The 14,292-nt window shown below is 42.5% G+C and overlaps 1 protein-coding gene across 1 annotated transcript in view; it reads left to right on the top strand.

The window, feature by feature from the left end:
• Positions 1-916: 916 nt before the first annotated feature.
• Positions 917-14,292, top strand: part of jph2 (junctophilin 2) — an 18,903-nt gene continuing 5,527 nt past the window's right edge. The window contains exons 1-3 of the mRNA XM_086068785.1: positions 917-1,627; positions 4,721-5,537; positions 13,525-13,643. Of these exons, the coding sequence (XP_085924911.1) occupies positions 1,249-1,627; positions 4,721-5,537; positions 13,525-13,643 (1,315 nt within the window). The 5' untranslated portion in view covers positions 917-1,248. The remainder of the gene's footprint in view (positions 1,628-4,720; positions 5,538-13,524; positions 13,644-14,292) is intronic.

The following is a 14,292-nucleotide window of genomic DNA, read 5'->3' as shown; positions in this document are numbered from 1 at the left end:
CCTACCCCTAATTTTGCACTCCATTTACATTAAAAACATTAAAACCTTGACCCTAATTTGAAACCCTAACCCTAAATTGAAACCTGACTTTGAAATACTAACCCTAGCTTGAAACCCTAACCCTGATTTAAAAACTTGCCCCTACTTTGAAACTTTGTCTAAACATTGCTTAGGGTTAGGGTTTTCAAAGGGTTTCAAGAACATTTGAAATATGCAACATGTAAGTACTTGATTGGGTCCATTTGCACTATGTGATGGATGCATTTTTGAAAAGGTCACATTTATAAAAAAGAAAAAGAAAAAAAGGTTTGTTTTCAAGTGAGCACATTTTACAAGGGAGATTTGGCTGTTTGGCGACAGAATCTTAAAGACCCGAATGTGACTTTTCAAGACCTTACAATTCACTGACGTTAACGTCTGCAATTTAGTTCAAGAGATTGAAGTTCTTACTCATTCGGACTGACAAAGTAGACGACTTCAGTGTTTCATTTTAAATTGGAAAATGTAATTATGTGAAAATGTTGGACTTGTCTTGAGTTTTGCGATCAATTGACAGACCACTTTGAAAGACCCAGTTAGATTCGATCCAAGTTATGTCTTAAACGATGAACTTTAACCTGGAACCAGAAACCAGACATGAACAAAAGTCATCATCACAACTCTTCATGTTCAGCAGCCAGCGAAGACAGAAGTTAGAAGTGTTCTCAAAGTGGAGTCGGCAATGCAAAGGCATGCGCCTCCGTCCCAAAGAGGAAGACTCTGGCATGACTCCTTGCCGGCAGCACAGTACGGATTGGATCGTATTTTTGGAATGGTGTGTGTGTGTGGGGGGGGGGTGGAAGGGTATGTGTGTGTGTGTGTGTCCGTCCATGTCGCCTTGTTAGGTGTGCTCAACTGTTTCCCCTAGCAGGGCAAGTCAGGAGACACACTGCTGGGTGTCAGGGACAGGGGGACAGGGGCTTCTCTCTGTGGCCACCCGGAAAGCCATGAAAGACCTCCGGCTCGTCGGGAAACAACCACAAAACTCACTCCATACAATTCCTGATCAGCTCTAGATTTCTAAGCGGAGAAGAAGTTTCTTTCTGATTCTTCATGGACTCGCTGAGAAATCCGCAAAGACCAAGACGCCCACTCAAGCTGAGCACCCGGGAAATCTCCAAGCGGTTTGGATGTCAGGGGAAGGCAGCTTGGGTCCGAAGGAGGTTTTAATCTTTAGCCAAGCTCCAAAGCGTCGGTCCGGGCTGCGACATGAGCGGCGGTCGCTTTGAGTTTGACGACGGCGGCGCCTACTGCGGCGGCTGGGAGGGCGGCAAGGCGCACGGCCACGGCATCTGCACCGGCCCCAAAGGCCAGGGCGAGTTCTCGGGGTCCTGGAACTACGGCTTCGAGGTGGTGGGGGTCTACACCTGGCCCAGCGGGAACACCTACGAGGGCTACTGGTCGCAGGGCAAGCGTCACGGTCTGGGGGTGGAAACCAAAGGCCAGTGGATTTACCGAGGGGAATGGACTCACGGCTTCAAGGGGAGGTACGGCATCCGCGTCAGCATCGGCAGCGGGGCCAAGTATGAGGGAACGTGGAACAACGGACTTCAGGACGGTTACGGAACTGAAACCTACGCCGATGGAGGTAAGAGCTGCAGATTGACGCCAACGTTCCATTTGTTCTCATGTAGCAGAAGAATCCAGATCGGGTTTGTCCAAACTATGCCGCGGGGGCCACTGATGGCATACAGTCTGTTTTTTGCGACATAATCTAAAACAGGGTTCACCAATTCTGGTGCTCGAGGTCCGGATTCCTGCAGGTTTTACCGCCTACCAACACACCCGATACTAAAGATCAGGATCATTATCAGGCATGCTGATGAGCTGATTATATGAATCAGGTGTGCTGGTGGGCGGAAACATCTAAAAACTGCAGGACTGCGGATCTCGAGGACCGGAATTGATGAACCCTGCTCTAAAATTAACAAGTATTGAAAAAATCATGTGAATAACACTCATTTTTTGGTATAAAATAAAATAAAATCGAGGGGGGTATTATACAGGGGGATTAATAGGAAACAAAACATTTTCACATTGTTTAGACATTTGCCGGTACTTTCACAGTACCAAGGCCACAGGTCTCAAACTTCAGTCCTCGAGGGCTGCAGTCCTGCAAGTTTTAGATGTTTCCTTCCTCTTCCAACACACCTGATTCAAATGATCAGCTCATTAGCAAGCTGTGCAGAACCCTGATAATGATTCTGATCATTTGAATAGGTGTGTTGGAAGAAGGAAACATCGAAAACATGCATGACTGAGATTCTCGAGGACCAGAGTTTGACACCTATGAAAATGTTTTTTTTAATGTATGGGGAAATTAGTTTGAATTAGAATGACTGATTTATAGCACATTTCATACACAACTTAGCTCAATATGCTTCACATACTCCAATTAAAGTTTAATAGCATTTACATACAAATCTGAAGAGATTTAAAAGCAAAGTAAATAAAAAAATTAATTTAAAAAAACTTAGTAAAATGTCTAAAAGAGTGCACAGTGCAAGAACAAGATTTTGGAAAACATTATTTATAAAATTTTAAAAAACGACTTTGGAAGAGCTTCACCAAAGATATGGGAAAAGAGCATCGTTTTGAACCTGGACATAAAAGCATTTACACTTTATTGGCATGTTTTGAATCTTAATTTATTCATATTCACTCTGATCAGAAAGTATAATAGAAAGTCAGGGGAACGTCTTATACAGTATACGTATACAGACACAAAAAAAAAAATACTGCTTTCATGATGATTTTTGAGGGGCGTATTATGGTGCGTGTTATTAGCTGGATGTAATGGTAACGCGGGCCACAGCTTATACTACTATTAATAATAATAAAGAATAAATAAGTCATTTTGTTTTGTTTTTGGAAAGAAAGAACAAAAAAACATCCATCAAGAAGAGTCCCGTTGCCTCGAATCAAACTTTGCAGATCACCGCGAAATGGATGAATGACAAACACACAAAACAAAACAAAAATCACTTGCGAGCACGTTGTTATTATTATTTTCCTATTATTATTATCGTCATAGTCAATTAAAAATGACTTGAGCATTTATGCTATTAGGCTAATGATAGAGCTTTTCTAGATTTGAATAAGGAAAGAAAGTAAAAATACATGTCTGTGGGGAATAACAGACAACAAGAAAACAGCAGCGTTTCCCTCCCTCCACAGCTGACTCATCAGCTGTGTGGGGTGGGGGGTGGGGTGGAGGGGGGGACGGACAAATGTATGCATGTAATAATAGCCCCAAACCCCCCTTGCGTGCCCTGCTGGCCTGTCGGCCGCCTTGCTATCACTCTAATCCATGCACGTCCATTTTAGCATGAGAGCGAACAACCAGTTGACTTCTCATGGGTTGGCACAAATGAGCAAAACATGACACAATGCCGACGTATTTGGGGGGAGTCAACGCTGACATGGCTTCAGATTGGAAAAACGGTGCTCTTACTTGCCATCGTTTCAAGACTCTACAATAATGTCCATGTACATTAAAATTGAAACGAGATCAGGCTCAAAAACACAACAAAAACACAACAAAGGCATTAAAAGATTATTTGAGCGGGTCAATATGCAGCTGAAAAACAAAGTCATCACTCGCTGCGGCTAATGCATGTCCAGCAGTTGCTAACACAACAGGCTATCGAAGGGATCAAACAAGGCCAACTGAGGTTAGCCCAAACGTAACACGATGCTGGAGCTATGCTGAGCCTCTTCCTCTTCTCTTCACCGTGCAGGTTATAGCATGTCAAAATTGAAGGTCTTTAAACACATTTTTAAAATAGTACAACTACAAGCACATTTTTAAACGCATAATACATGGAGAAGAGAGCAAGAGCAATGGATAACACAAAAATATCGTACAAATACTGTACTGATCACTATATTTACAGTAAATAAATCCCGTATTTTTTTCTCCCACAAACGACAAACTTAGCTCACAATATAATCATGCCCAAAGATGTACTGTATATTATAAAATGAACCTACAGCTGTCACTTTTGGTCGAGATAAAACGGAGGGTTAAAGAGAATTTATCATTCAATGGCCTTCAACAAAGACTTGGATTGACTGAAATACAGCTTGTTTTCATTCTTCTCCTTTCAAAGTTACAGTGTTAAAGAAAATCTGCCATCTGGTGGTCTACGGTAGAATTACACTAAAAGTAAACAGGAAGCACAGCAAAATAAGGGTATAAACCATACCATAAAAAATATATATATATTTTGCAAAATAACGGTGCCACAAACACGGCACCCACGAAAGGGGTTTGATTTGACTGTTACTTTTTACAACTGAAAGAAGCTCTGATTAAACTTTTATAAAATGCAAAAAAAAATAATAATAATTGTATTTTAGTGTCAGATTTGTTTGACTAAGTCGAGGAAAAGGCCACTGGGATTAAATACATAGAGGTAAATGTATTTCGCTTGTCACATTGAACCCTCCTTCACTACCACAAGGCGCCCACCTGGGGAGTAGATCATAAAGAAACATGAAACACCATAAAGAAAGGTCGCAAACCGGAATCGAAGCGGAGGCATTCTCGCTCTTACTCCCGCTCTTCCACCTGGTTAATTAGGGCTTAGTTTCTTTTCTTAGATCTCAAGCAACTAACTTTTCATTTGATAAGAGATTCAGCAGTTTATAGTGAACAATCCCGATTGTATGTTTTCAGGTACTTTCCAGGGTCAGTTCACGGGCGGCATGCGCCACGGCTACGGGGTCCGCCAGAGCGTCCCCTATGGCATGGCAGCTGTCGTCCGTTCTCCTCTCCGGACTTCGCTGACCTCCCTACGCAGCGAGCACAGCAATGGCACCGTCCTGCAGCAAGACATCCCCATCATCACCACCACAAGTGTGTCCGGTGAGGAGACTCCTGTTGGCAATCCTGCCCAACTGGGACCATCACGGGGAGGCTTCGCCCTCACTCTCCAGGTGGACCCAGAGGCGGTGAAACCCAAGAAGAAAGGTCTGTTTCGTAGGAGCGCTCTGCTGGGCAAACTGAAGAAATCCGACTCCAGCACGTCGCTGTCCAGCCAGAAGAGCAAGATCAGTTTCCTGAGGACGGAATCGGCTTTGAGCTCCAACGCCAGTGACACCAACTCCACCATCAGCATGGGGGACGAGAGCCTGGCTGGCGCGGAAGACTTCCCCCCTGTCGAGGCAGACATCGACGCCACCACCACAGAAGTTTACATGGGCGAATGGAAGAACGACAAGCGCTCAGGATATGGAATAAGCGAAAGGTCCAGCGGCCTTAAGTATGAAGGCGAGTGGCTTAACAACCAAAGACACGGCTACGGTTGCACCACATTCGCCGAGGGCGGCAAAGAAGAGGGCAAGTACATGAACAACATGCTGGTGAAGGCTGTGAAGAAAAGAATGATCCAACTGAAAGGAACCAAGATCAAGCAGAAAGTGGAGCGGGCGGTGGAAGGAGCTCAGCGGGCCGCCGCCATCGGCAAGCAGAAGGCGGAGATTGCTGCTTCGAGGTAAGAACAAGCCACTCCGATGTACGGCTTGCAGATGACTTGATGAGGAAAACATGCACCGGAAGCGCAAGGAATGCCGTATTGTTGCCTTTTATCAATTGTCAAACCATAATGAGAACGACGTCATTTTTAATAGCCTCTGAATAGAGTAGCAAATAATCTAAAAATAGATCCTTCAGCATTTGCTTTGAGGTATGGAGGATCCCGTAAAAATCCTTCCAGAGTGATTGAGGTCATGGCTGAGAAAGTTTGTTACTCCAGGAAGATTTCCTCCAAGGGGAAAACTTGTACTTTGGAATTTAAATAAGGAATGGAATGGCTCTTTATTGTCATTGTCAAGTACAGAGCAACGGAATTGTCTTAACAAGCACAGCCCGTCCAAGAAACATAAAAAACAATGACTACGTTTACAAGCAAGCTTTTTAGAACCCGACTATTGGCAATATTCGGGTTTTGTAAGTCCATGTGAACAGGCGCAATAACCCATAAGCTCTTAAAACCCGTATAAGAGCCTTGGGTTACTCCTTCGGAATTCTTGCTCATATAAACTCGTTTGGAATATTTTTGATCAATCGGGGCAATGTTTTCCGCTGTTCTTCTTCATCTTTATTTCTTCTTCTTGATTCGCAAGTAATCTTGGTCTATGCCGTCGCGACTTGTGTGCGAAGCTCCATCCTACTTGCTAAAGGAGCCTCCCTAGAATTCATTAATTTCTCCACTGCGTTTTCACATTATTTTGTGTCTCTACAGCGAAAACGCCACAGTTTGTGCCTGTATACACATACAGTAAATGCAAGTATATAAGTCCGGGCTTCTGGCGCGTAACCCACCGGAAATACTCAAGCCGTTGTCAACAAACATGACGCTTGCAGCAAAGATCCACACTTCTGGAGCGAGGAGAAAACCCGACTTTATTTAGCGTGGTGAGTGACATAAATATGTATTTTATTGAACTTATAGTAAGTTTATTTATATTTTTATATATATATATATATATTTTTTTTAAGAATTTTTTTTTTCTTTAAAAAAAAAAAGAACTTACAGTAAGTTAAAAGCGGAAATGACGTTATTTACGTAATTACGTTGTCCAAACGGTTTATTCCAATCGAGCACAAATGAACATGTAAACGGGAGTAACTCTTTCCACCACGCATCTAAACGAGTTACCTCGATTATTTCACAAACCGTAATTCTGACCTTAAGCTGAATATTGACTGCATGCAAACGTAGTCAATGATCAAGAGCGATAGAACAGAAAAGACATGCTCTTTTTTTGGGGGCCTTTGCGAAGTTGTGAAGGGATAATTCATTAGTTGCAACGAAGTTACGTCTGGAAGCAATTACTTAAAAGTTTGCATGAAAGAAAACTTTCGAGCAAACTATTCTGTTACTCTCTAAATGGACCGTATTATTGTCAACAATCCATCTGTGACCGTACAAGGTGGTTTGATCTTCTGCACCTGAAATGTTCCTTTTGTTTACAGCAGCATGACTTCCACTGACGCACTACAGACTCCCGTCCCAGCGCGTCGAAATCCAAATATTTCCCTTCATGTATAAGCACTACACAAGAGTTATGGAAGAGCGTGGATCGGATTGTTGCTTTTAAAAGCCACAGACAATGTGTGGACTTTATACACGTTTTTCAAACTGTTTTGTTTGCGGTGCTAGCGCCAGTGCTCAATTTGGTTCAATAGCAGAGAGCCAACCAAATGCTACATCGTGACGTCACCGGCATTACGTCCATACGTCAGCGCCTCAGTTTACAAACGGCACACGATTGCAGTTTTCTGGCTTCTCGTCGGAAAAGGGCGGTTGAATGTTGGCGCCAGCTTGCATGCAGTATATTGTGTTTTACAACAATAGGTGATCACATTTATAATTTCACGTGTCGCTGAGCTCTTATTAAGTACAATATTATGGAGTGTCTCAGTGTTAATTTCATCAACAAAAACTAAACAAAAATATTTCATCAACACACATTTTTAATCTGACTAAAACTAGACAAGACTAGACTAAAACCCTGATTAATAAACAATAACTAGGACTAGTATTGCATTTTCGTCGACTAATGAAGACGAGACGAAAATGTAATTCACTTAAAAACTGGACTTAAATCTATGGACATTTTTGTTCATGAACAAAAATGACACAAAAATTATATGATTTTGTAAAATCTTGTCTCTGCTAATCTGTCACTGAGACACTGTCATGTGACGCACAGTGACACACCCCCTTTCAAATTTGCAGCTAGCGAGTGCAGCATGTACGAACACATGGCACAGACAGTAAGTGGATTCAAAGTGAACAGTTAAAAAAAAAAGAGAAGTAAATTATAGTTATAATGTAACGGCTGTAGCGTTCCAACAATATCCGTTTATCCGACCGCTAACTAATACTGGCTAACTTACTAGCTGATAGCATAGAGCCATAGTAGTCCCTTGTTGATACACTGTAATTGTGAGTTTTTCATCAAAAAGATGAGAGAATATTTTAAAATGTTGGCAGTTTTTGTTGACTAAAATTATGTTCTCTTGGACTAAAATAAGGACTAAAATGCAAGATTTGTAGTTGACTTAAAATGGACTAAATAAAAACAGGATGAGGTTGACTAACAAGCGAGATTGAAACTGGAGTAAAACTGAGACAACGTTTTAAAATGGCTGACAAAATTAACACTAGTCCTCATTAAAAAAAAAACAATTTGTTTTTGTTTTCTTTTTGGGTGGAGGTCAGAACGAATTATTGGCATTCCCAGTTATTTCAATAGGAAAAGATGATTTACGAGTGTACCTCTGAATCGTTCACTATTTCTTCTATATTGTGAACCTACAGACATTGAAATATGTTGTTATGTAAGCTAGGACATAACACATCTGTTCCAGGTTTCCTCATTCTTTCCTGTAATCTGGTATCAGTGGAGACGGGTTAAAAATACATGTCCGACATGCTCTGTGCATGGCGAGCCAGACTCGTCCTCCCCGGCCGTGTTTCAGCCTCGCTAACATTCAGCCGCTGTGTGGATATTGTTCGTTCTGTCGTATGTGCTGGCAGACGGGCGTCTGGAGGGGTCTTGTGTGTCAGGACGGGGCGTAAATGACGCACACTCGGGGGCCCTGTTGTCACGGAGGAGCCCTGACTAAATAAGGACAGGCGCACTCTTGCTGTATCACAATCACAGGGGAATGCAACAGCTGATTATCCCCCACCCTACCGCTATTTTCCTGCCTTGTCACACGTACGCACGCAAACTGTTTTCTGAAGCTCATCTGTAGTGGCACTTATCCTTTTAGCACACATCAAAAGCTTCGTTTTGTCCCCGGCGAGAAAACCGACTGGCATTTACAGCCAACCGCAGCTCGTTTCATCACCCGATGCAAGCTTTGTCTGTTGCTAACAATTACAGGTCGCAGAAGTGGGTCCATTTTGCGTCACTCGTGGTGTCAAATGGTTCCATGGATATAAATATGACACACCTCATAAGCAAGTGCTCAGGTGACAAATGAGTCGGGTATAAACGTAGCCCACACAGCCTTACTTATGCAGCCTGGCTTATAGTGTGTACTGCTGATCTGTGCAGTTTAGGCCCGTCAACCATCAGCCGCTTGTAACTTTTGGCAACAAAAACGGATTGGTGAGCTCATGTGACCTCGTCAAAAGAATATCGTTTGAATTGAGAATGCTGATATGGAGTAATTTGACATTGCTGCTTACCTGAAAGAAATGCCGGAACAATGACTGGATAGATCAAATATTCCATTTGGCGAATGTCGTTATGTTCAAGAGCATGTAGTCGTCTTTTTATAGAAACTAAGTCACTCTTTTGCATTGGCCCTGCCCGCTAACACTCTGCACACTGTTAAAAAGGACCCGTCACACAGATCTAGTGGCACATGCCACAATGACAGAATATCTCAACCATGACAAAAAACAGATCACCCATGACATTTGCATAATACACAAATATAACGTAGCAGAGCATAGCACGGTAGTAACTAGTAGACTGTGTAGACTTCTGCAGCCATACAGTATTGCAGAGTAAAGTACTGCGCAGTCCAGTGCATCACAGTAATGGTAAGGTAACAGTATGGAGAGTAGAGTAGAGAATAGTAGAGTAAGGGTAACATTCCAGATCACCCCCATCAAAGTGAAAAAGCAATATAGAAATAACTCAAACTCAGATTTGCACGGTCGCGCCCAAAATCCACATTCATTTTTCGTTTACTGTTTAATTATCATGAGTCAACTCGAATGGGTTACTACTAGTACTTTTGCTGAAAACACATCATAGTCTAAAAAAATTTAAAATCCAATTGCGCTTCATCTACACCATATGTTGTCCAAAGCACTTAACCAAGCCTCATATTCACTTTTTTTGAAAACATATCTTAGTGCACCAAAACTGTATGAGACCAATGTGCTAGCACGGCTGTGTCGGAAAAAAAAGTTTTCCTTTTTAGTTTAATATAACGTCTTTGAAACTCCAGGAACCCAGCTTTCTTTTTTTGCTTTTGGTAAACTTTTAAATCCATTCGTATTCTGTCGAACCAGCTAGCTAGCTTACTAAGCTAACGCAGGAGGGTTCGTCTCGCCTGTATTTGCGAACTCCCATCGTGTTAGGCCAACAGTGAAGATACAATGGTGTTGATATGCTGCCTCGATGGGCTTTATTGACTGATCGCTTAACGGTTTCATGTAAATCTCATTAGCTGGCCGCTAAACATACTCATACGTGTGACACTACTACATGGGACAATATGCTTGGATTCATTCTCACTAAAATGCGAAGATTCTGATTCGGAATTCATTTACAGTGGCTAATGTTGGAAATCATTTCTTTGATTTCTGCGTGTTCAAATAAAATTCAAAGTTGAAGTCTCGTGGAGAAGTTTTGCTAGCTTTATTTCAGAATCTGAAAGACATCTCTAGAACCCGGCTCAAATAGCCCTGATCCAAGAAGTGTAACATTTTCAAAATCCACTCACACATTTATAACTAACAGTTCCCACCCCCTTTATTGACAAAGAGGTACCTTTTATGCCCCTCCAGGCACAGAGCAACCCATGTGGCACTCTTTGTCAAGACAAGAGTCTTAAAGTCTACACATCCCCCAGTCTTATCTTTCCTCAGTCCCTGTCTTGATCAACTCAGAGGATGTGGGTAAACACCTGGCCCCCGGAGCCCCCCGACACCAGGAACTCACGCAGACGGCCCTTTTGTTCAGACACCTCTTATTTAGATTAAATCAGACACCTTACTATGACAGGGAAGAGGACAAAGACTATAGATAAACTAACATATGGGGAACAGTTGTAACATATCTAACTAAAATTAAAAACACTTTGAAAAATATAAATTGAAACAGAAAAACAATGTTAATAATCCAACACTAACTTGGCATAGCACGTTTTTATAGCATTTATTGGAGTTTTTTTTACCCCCAAACCCCAATCTGTGTTACTTTCACACATCAACTTTCATCTGGGACTTAAAAAAAAAAAAAAAAAGTACAGTAGTCAGACCCACCAGAACATTTATGAGGTTCAAATGTGGATGTGAAATTTAGCTGTTGAATTCCTGAAGGAGCTGTTTGTTTACGCCTGCGTTTTGACAGTTTAGTCTATTTAAGAAATGTGTGTGTTTTTCATGACAATGCCTCACAAGTGAGCGTGCGTGCTCACACTGTGGTTGCTCCAACATGTGTTGTTGGTTTGTTGGTATTTATGCATCAGTCGGTGACAAGACTTTGAAGGCGACCGACCGGGTTCTCTTTGGGAGATGTGAATGAGGTGCAACGTGGACCTTAGATGCCTTTTGCCGCATGTAGAAAGTAACCCAAGGGATCTTGAAGTTGTACACAAGAAGCAAAGCAAAAGTCCTTTGGGGTAATTTAATTTGATTGGTGGCACAATATTAACACAACAATCATAATAGTCACCCTGACACTGTATATTTCCATTGCTGGTGTTCAAAATGTCCTCAGTAAGTTGAATTGAATCTGTGCGAATGTTCTGAACATTCTTTTGACTGTAATCTTTGCTTTACTTCGATTTGTCATTGGCCTTACTTTGTCATTGCTGAACATATCGACTGGGAGGCAAAAGTGCGCGGGAGGAGGCCATCTGTCGCCACACTCCCTTGGCCGTCATTAACTGGCAAGGCACCAGCAAAGGCCACTGGCTGCCATTTAGTCCGCTGTTTGGAGAAAATCAACGAGATACAGTTGATACATGGAAGCTAATAAAAAATCTGCGGGCTTGAATATGAAGATTTCCTCAAATGTGAAACATAAAAGTGGATGTGATCACCGGCCAGTGTGGAACCTGTTTCAGTAACAGGAGATGTGAACTTTTTTCTCTCCTTAATTTTTTTTTACACAAGTGTTCATAAGTTTACATCCCCCTAAGGCAGTAATTCTGAAATGGTATTAATTGATTCCCAACAGTTGGCTCTCTTCATGTAATAGCTTTTCTCTTGACGGCATGCTTCCGGTATATGGATGTTGATTTATTTATTTTTTGACCAATCAGATATCAGCCTCTGTGTGTTGCCATGTCACTCCAATCGGACCGGGACCTTTAGAATCAGCAGCGCTGGCCCATGTAATTACAACTCCATTAGGAATTAGACTGTCCTTCTTTTTTTTTTTGAGCTCAGCATTGTTCATTTGGTAGTCTTACCAATTTCAACATGTCATCCTCATTGCTCTTTTTTTGTGTGTGTGCGTGTGTGTGTGTGCATGCATGTGAGTAATCTTTAAATCACCTGAAACTTATTAAAAATCCCATAGCCTTCACCTTAACCGGATCATTCAGAGTCCCACCAGAGTTGTGAAGTTGTCAGGAGACCAGAGGAAGGATCAAAGGAAAGAAAGATGAAACAAAGTAAAATCCAGCATCAACTAGACACCGCCTACCACCCACAGGGTTACAAAACCAGAATCTTTCACCAACCCCAGAAACTTCCAAATTAGGGAGACCTCAAGAGACCAAATGATGTTCTCTCAGCAAACAGCCAAGATGAATTTCCCTACAGGGACCAATAAATTTAATCAAATTTAAATTTGTAAGCATTTCTTTGAATTATTTGTACTTGTATATTTGTCCCGTCACAGCCGACTTCAAACATGGCCAATTCCCTTGAAACGGGTGTGGCGCTGACGGGTCTTGACATGGCCGTAGCACATATGCGCCTTTGAGTGGGCATGTGCCCCCCCTCCCCCGATCTTTCGTGTGCCCCCCCCCCCCCCCGAGGCGTGCCACCTGAGGGGATGATTTAAAAAAACATAATACAGCAAAACTAAAAGATTTGATGCGCGTTATTCACATATTTCTGAAATTAAATACTTTAGATCAACTTTCAGGCACGTCTCCAAAACTGCGGCTTGCCCAGCTCGGGTCTGCTACTGTAAAATGGCAAACACACGCAGAAAGCCTGGCGCTGATACAAGAATCAGAATCAGAATCAGAATTTGCGCCACAGCATGAATGCACCGTCTACAAAAAGAAAGCCCCAAAAATCATTTATATTGGAGAAATAAAACACTTTTCAATAGCTATAGGGGAATGATTTCAAGTGTGTTACTGAGGCTTCTGATTTATTGGACTACTGTCTCGGAAAAAGCTGGCTATAGGTTGTGGTTATATAGGTGACAGTGTTCTCAGCAGTAAGTGAAGAGAAGACTCGCTGAGTGCATGTGGACAGGTGGAACGCTCATGTCTCACAGGGAACCTCAAGAGTGTCTAATTGTCCCAGTGGGACGCACCAAGCAACCCGCAGCCCAGGAGGTTATTTTCAGCTCCGTGTGAAGTTACACTTTGTTAACTGAGTCAATCATAACAAATCGCCAGGAGCCTCCAATGTTCACTATTCAGCTAGTCAAGAGTAACTTTTGTGGCACAGTCGCGTCTTCCTTTTGTCCGTCTTTGTTCTCAGCAATGTTGATAAGCGAATGTCTGTGATGAGTTGCTAAACGTGTGGCCTTCAGGTCAACCCACGCCAAGGCCAAGTCAGACGGAGCCGACCAGGCCGCTCAAGCCTCCAACAGCGAGTCCAGCCTCGCCAGGCTGGTGGCCAAAGAGCTTTCGCCTTCCTTCTACCAGCCAGGTCAGTGGTTAGCGTCATCAAGCTAACGCTGCTTTGGATGCTAACAGTCGCCATCTTGAAAGCCTAACTGTTTACCAAGCGCAATATTCTTGAAAGAGCCTTCAAAGTGCTCTAAAATGTCTGGCAAATTGGGGACCCCTGCTTTGAAAACGGCTACTTACCAGTCAATGAGTGAAAAACCGGAAGCCTATTTTGAAGCCCTCCTTGAAACGCTAACCCTTGAATGAAAACTTCCCTTGACCTCTTCCCTTCCTAAAATCACTCCCATGCCAAAGGAATGCAAATGTGAGAAAAAAATATGCGTTCACGTGTCATTTGCAGCTGACAAATTAACTTCCCGGTGCTTTAGCAGCTTAACCTGGCAGATCGTCTGCTGAGGCTCGCTGCCGAGGTCATCACATTTGAATGTCTAAATTAAGGAGCATCTTATTTGGACTGGGGGATCAGATCACTTTCGCTGCCCGTCTGGAAATGCACACAAATACATCCATACAAAAGCAATAATGGCTTTTTTTCAGGTCTTGTTTTTTCCCACCCAAAGATAGTCCGTGTGAACAAAAAATTACACACAGAAAGAAGCAAAAATGTCTTGGTCTAATTGTACAAATGCCTTACAGTGTTTCCCCCACCATGTTAATACTTGGGCAGG

This window comes from Leptonotus elevatus, chromosome 2 (assembly GCF_054856555.1).
Source record: "Leptonotus elevatus isolate MCC_2025b chromosome 2, RoL_Lele_1.0, whole genome shotgun sequence".
Classification (NCBI taxonomy): Eukaryota; Metazoa; Chordata; class Actinopteri; order Syngnathiformes; family Syngnathidae; genus Leptonotus; species Leptonotus elevatus.
The sequence above is the reverse complement of the archived record's forward strand: the minus strand, read 5'-3'. Positions and strand labels throughout refer to the sequence as shown.